The sequence below is a fragment of the Pithys albifrons genome, chromosome 6, assembly GCF_047495875.1.
Source record: "Pithys albifrons albifrons isolate INPA30051 chromosome 6, PitAlb_v1, whole genome shotgun sequence".
NCBI classification, from domain to species: Eukaryota; Metazoa; Chordata; class Aves; order Passeriformes; family Thamnophilidae; genus Pithys; species Pithys albifrons.
In genome coordinates, this window is record NC_092463.1 from 2654069 (window position 1) to 2659909 (window position 5841).

The window sequence follows — 5841 nt, forward strand, 5'->3', positions numbered from 1 at the left end:
CTCTCGGACTGGTCCCGGGTCTGGCCGAAGCTCCCAGAGCGGCTCCGGGACTCTCGTCCCGCCGGGGTCCATCCCTGCGTATCTCCCACCGCCGCTCCCGTCCATCCCTCGGGGCCGGGGCGGGGCCGGGGGCGGTGCTGGGGCCGGGGCCGGGGGCGGCGGGCGGGGCGGTGCCGTCGGGGCGGGCGGTGGCGGTGGCGGTGCCGGGGTAGCCGCGCAGTTTGTCGTGGGGCGGCGGCGGCGGAGGGATGAACGGGACGGGACGGGGGTGCGGGCGCGGCGGGACAGCGCTGCCGGCCGGGGTTCACCCTCTGGTCAGCGCCCTCATGTTCTCGGCCGGGCTCCTGGGCAACCTCCTGGCGCTGGGGCTGCTGCTCCACGGCCGCCGCGGGCACCGCCAGCGCCCGCCCGCGCTCTTCCACGTCCTGGTGCTGGCCCTGGTGGTCACCGACCTGCTGGGCACCTGCTCCGTCAGCCCTTTCGTCCTGGCGTCCTACCACCACAACCTCACCCTCAACGCCCTGGCCCGCGGAGGGCACATCTGCCTCTACTTCGGCTTCGCCATGAGCTTCTTCGGCCTCGCCACCATGCTCATCCTCTTCACCATGGCGCTGGAGCGGTGCCTGGCCCTGGGGCAGCCGTACTTCTACGAGCGCTTCCTCAGTCCACGCACGGGCTTGGTGGCCCTGCCCACCATCTACACCTTCTCCGCCGCCTTCTGCTCGCTGCCGCTGGTGGGCTTTGGGCGCTACGTCCAGTACTGCCCCGGCACTTGGTGCTTCATCCAGATGCACCTGGATAACCACCATGGCGGCCGGGAGGCGGCTGGGCTGAATGTCACCTTCTCGCTCCTCTACGCCACCCTGCTCCTCTTCCTCATCCTGGCCGTGCTGCTCTGCAACCTCAGCGTCATCGTCAACCTGGCCCGCATGCACCGGCGTGGGCAGCGGACACGCCGCATGGCCACGCTCGAGCAGCCCCGCGCGGCCTCGGGCTGCGGCCGGCGCATGTTCTCCATGGCCGAGGAGATCGACCACCTCCTCCTCCTCTCCATCATGACCATCACCTTCGTCATCTGCTCCCTGCCCTTCACGGTGAGTGCGGCCGCCTCTGCCCACCAGGGTGGGGTCCCTCTCCCCATCACCCACAGTTCCTTCCTTCCCTTCATAAGGCTCACCCCCAACTCCGCTGCCTAAACCTCAAGGGTTGAGGTCAAAGCTTTACTCTTCCCAAAGTTTGGGAGACCCCAGCTTGGCCAAGGCTCTTGGCAGTTTGCACATCCCTTGGGGAGCAGGGGGAATGGCTCCCTGTATCCCCAGTGCCAGAAGGAGGATGGGGTGTTGGGATCACAGGGTGAGAGAAGGATGGGATGGCAAGAGGATTGAGTGGTGGGATGGAGTGTCAGGAGGACTGGGTGGCAAGAGAATAGGGTAGCAGGAGGATGGGGTGGCAAGAGAATGGGGTGGCAGGAGGATGGGGTGGCAGGAGGATGGCGTGGCAGGAGCAGAGGTGTCCCCTCCCTCCCACACCAGCCAGGCTTAAGCAGGGACCCTGGAGCACACGGCATCACTGCGGTTCGTGAGAGCTGGGCACTCATGGTGGAGGTGTGAGGGATGGCAGAGCAATCAATTAAACATCCAAAGATGGGGAGGAAGGAGATGCCCTGGGCTGGAGGCAGTGGGTATCTATGGTGGGTGGGTGAGTTATCCCAGATTTCTGTGCATGGAGCTGGAGATGCCGGAGACAGCACCCACCTCCCTGTTAGATGGAGGTCTCTACTCCTCTACAACAACACCAGAGGACAGGCACAGAGATGGGTGATTTCTGGGATCAGAGATCCAGCATGCAGGCTGCAGCACACCTCATTCCAAGGGTTGTCCCCACATCCCATGCCTCATCCATACACGAGGCTTCCAGCAGAAATCCAGGGTTGAAGCACTACAGTGGAGTGAGGAAGGGAGAAAGCAAGTTCTGTGACTCTGCCCTGGGCTCTCCCCTCCAAAGGGCCACTTTTCATCCATCCAAATGGTGTTACACTGGGAGCATCTTGGACTCTGGAACACCTTGATCCCTGCCCGTGATTGAACCCCCATCACAGGCTGTCATTTTGTTCCCATTAGAAGGGAACCCCACCAAGGGTGGGAGTGCAGCCAGTGCTAATTTTGTGCTCAGGGTGCTAAATAGACTCTCCATTCCCTTCACGCTCCCTTTCTTTTCCAAGGGAAAACAAATAACCACAGGCTGCAGTCGAGCCAGGCTGTGGGGTTTTAGGACAAAGGCGTAATGTCCGGCTGTTCATGAACATGCTGGGAGCCAGACTAAGTGTCCTGAGAGACACTTCAGCTCCTCACAGTGGTCTCACACACATCCTGGGCAGTTTTTGTGTCCCAAAAAAGCCTGGATTTGGCTGCTGTGGTCATTACGAAGTGGAACCCCTTGGTGAGGACACGTGCACAGAGCTCTGTGAGTCTGCTTGGGGCAGACAGGATGGGAAAGCGGCGCTGGCAGGGATCCCATGGCCCTGTGGTAGCAGATATAACCTTATCCAGAGCAGGCTTTCCTTTTCCCATCACCCAGCTCCCATGTGGGGCTGTGTTTGGGCTGCGTTTTGGCAGCGTCTCAAACTGAACGCCCCCGATGCCTCCTTGGGGTGACACTTTCCCTTCTGTCAGGGGCTGCCCAAGGCAACCACACTCTTCCCAAGAGCAGCTGCCACATGAACCCATCAGGCCACAAAACCCTTCCCAAGAAAACCTACAGCACCCATTGGAAGTGCTGCACTACCCACAGCAGGACCTCCTCATGCCCTGGGATGCACCATCCCTAGGTGGTACCCAATGGATCTCAGCTGGAGCAGGGATGCTCATGCTTCCCACCCCTATCCAAGCATCCCCTGGCCCCAAAGCGAGGGGGCGGCGAGTTGACCCGTGTGAGTAAAGAGTGCTGAGTCACCATTCCAGGAAGCCCCGAGGGCTGCTGTGAGTCAGCATGTTGCAGGAAGGACAGGAGCAGTCCAGCACCCCTCATCCTCTCCATGTCACATGTGTGTTCATCCCGTGTGGTTTTCAAGGTGAGACCCAACCACTTCCTTCAGCAGCCACTGATTTAAGTGTGTTGGGGCCGAACGAAGCGTCGCTCACCATGTGCTGGGAGCAGAGCACAGAGCTGGCTTTCATTAGGGAGAGGTTCATTAAAACCCGTGGAGGGAGCAAATTTGCTGTGACAGTACAAATCTCCCCCAAAAAACTGCTGAGGGGCCAGATCCTGGAAGCCCAGACTCGGCATTATTTCTCCCTGTGATTTCTCCCTGGTTGAGGGAGGGGATTCTTCTGCTCTGCTCTGCTCTGCTCTGCTGAGACCCCACTGGGGTCCAGCTCTGGGGTCCCCAGCACAGGAAGGGCATGGAGCTGTAGGAGTGAGTCCAGAGGAAGGACCAAGGTGGTTAAAGGGTTGGAGCAGCTGTGCTGTGAGAAAAGACTGAGAAAGTTGGGATTGTATAGCCTGGAAAAGACATGGCACCTGAGTGACCTAATTGTGGCCTTCCAGGACCTGAAAGGAGCTACAAGAAAGATGGAGAGAGACTATTGACAAGGGTCTGGAGTGACAGAACAAGGGGAAATGGCTTCAAATTGAAAAAGAGTAGGGCTAGATGGGATACTGGGAAAAAATTCCTGGCTGTGAGGGTGGGCAAGCCCTGGCACAGGTTGCCCAGAGAAGCTGTGGCTGCCCCATCCCTGGATGTGTCCAAAGCCAGGTTGGACAGGGCTTGGAGCAACCTGGGCTGGTGGGAGGTGTCCCTGCCCATGGCAGGGGGTAGAGCAAGATGATCTTTAAGGTCCTTTTGAACCCAAACCATTCCACGATCCTGTGACTTTGCAGATCCGTGCCTACATGAACAAGTTCAGCAAGGAAGAAGGCCACGACTGGGACCTGCTCGCGCTGAGGTTTCTCTCCATCAATTCCATCATCGATCCCTGGGTGTTCGCCATCCTGCGGCCGCCGGTGCTGCGGCTCCTGCGCTCGGTGCTGTGCTGCCAGGTGACCCCCACGACCCTGGACAGCCGGACTGCATCCCCTGCCAAGGCAAAGCTGGCGGCACGGCTGGAGCCCTGTGGGCAATAGACCCATCAGCCATTCCAGGGGATTCCTGCCAGGCAAAGCACAGCCTGGGCAGGTGTTACCAAAGCTCTGCCTTATGGCTTATAAAGAGATGTGTCTGCTGTGGGGAGGGCCTGGTGTGGGTGACCTCGCCAGATGTCACCTGAGAAAGCCCTGGAAAGCCAGTGTGGTTTCTCACAGGGCAAAACATACAGTGGAACAGGATGAGAAAGGCTGGTGAATACCTGGGTAGGGCTGTCACCCTCGGATGGGGCGGCTCCCACACAGCAAAGGGTGAAGGCTCCGTTCAGCCCCACTGTGGGAGGGTCAGGGGGTGATGCATGGGGGGCTTTGCTATAACACTACTTCTGAGGGGGGATGTTGGGAAGCAGGGCTTCCTGCTGGTGTGCTTCAGAAAGGCCCCTGTGGTTGTTTTGGGGTGCAGGTGGCTCCTGGAGATGGGACTGAGTGTCCATCGTGGGTGCAAGCATCCATCTCTGCCCACAGAGAGGGACTGGGGAGGAGAGGGAAAGAGCAGTGTACCCCCAAGTATTCCCCATTCTTTTGGTAATCTGGTTGCCTAAAGAAACGCACTTTTCAGGTGTAGATCTCTGTGCATGTGTCTGTCTGTCTGTCTGTCCCCCACCCCAGAGATTTTAGGTGCCAGTGGGTCCCTGAGAGGCACCAGGACAGAGAAAAAGCCAAATTGTGGCACTTGCCTCATGGTGTGATGGAGCAGAGTCTGCAGCTCCTCCTCAGCACCCACTTCCTCAGCAATTTCCTTTTTCTCGTGGCTTGTACAAGGGGAATAAAGAGCCTGACCAGGTAGTGAGAGGTTTTGGTCACAACCATGAGTTTCAGCCACATCCAGGGTGATGCTGCTGGTGGGTTTTGGGGCATTGGTGCTCTAGAAATTTTATTTAAAAAAAAAACCCAACCAAACAAAAAAACCCAAGTGCAAAAACATCCAGGTCATCAATCCTGCCCCATTGAACAGCATCCTCCAGCACCTCTATTTTGTTTCATGGGATGTCTCTTGATCTTTGGGACTGCAGGCAGGTTCCCACCAGGATGAGGAGCATCCAACCCCACATCCCAAGGCCATCACTGCCCTTGCAGGTTGTTGAGGGTCTCATGGCTCCTGTTTGAGCACACTGTGTCAAGTGGGGTGTCTCATTTGAGAGCTGCAGCTCTGCTCAGAAAGTCCAAAAGTGCCGAGATTTGGAGTTTTTCTGTGGTTTAAGAGTTGAGATGATGTAAAAAAAGGTCATTATTATTTAAATAATAAATGTCTCTCAAAGGATCCTGCTGAGTCATGTGTGGGTTTGTGCTTATGATGCACCTCAGCGTAGATGTGGCTCCTGGAGGAAATGTGTCGCCTGCCTGGAGCATCCATGGAATGAAGCCATGGGAATGGGGGAAAAGGGCAGAAAGGGATGCTGACAGGGGAAATGAATGCCCCAAATTTCCTAAAAAGTGAAAATAAACTGTGTTTTAGAGATGTGTGATGACATTTTTACCTCATCTTTACCTCCGAGCTACAGAATCCCCCCCCATCTTGGAGCTGTTCCCTAAAACTTCCATATCCTGCAGCCAGGGAAAAGCAGACAAAGTTCTTACCTGTTATCAAAATACAAAGTGAAAAAATACCCACCCTAAGAAAAGGCAGATATTTCAGTCACTTCTGTCAGGCAGCCAAAATCCACAGGAAGTTTACTGGCCTCTGAAATGTGTGTGGGCAGA

At 57.1% G+C, this 5841-nt stretch overlaps 1 protein-coding gene across 1 annotated transcript; it reads left to right on the forward strand.

The window, feature by feature from the left end:
- The first annotated feature begins 210 nt into the window (after positions 1-210).
- On the forward strand, positions 211-5552 carry PTGER2 (prostaglandin E receptor 2). The gene is made up of 2 exons (XM_071559331.1): positions 211-1094; positions 3880-5552. The coding sequence occupies exons 1-2, from the start codon at positions 249-251 to the stop codon at positions 4120-4122; spliced, it is 1089 nt and encodes a 362-aa protein (XP_071415432.1). The 5' UTR covers positions 211-248; the 3' UTR covers positions 4123-5552.
- Positions 5553-5841: the final 289 nt, after the last annotated feature.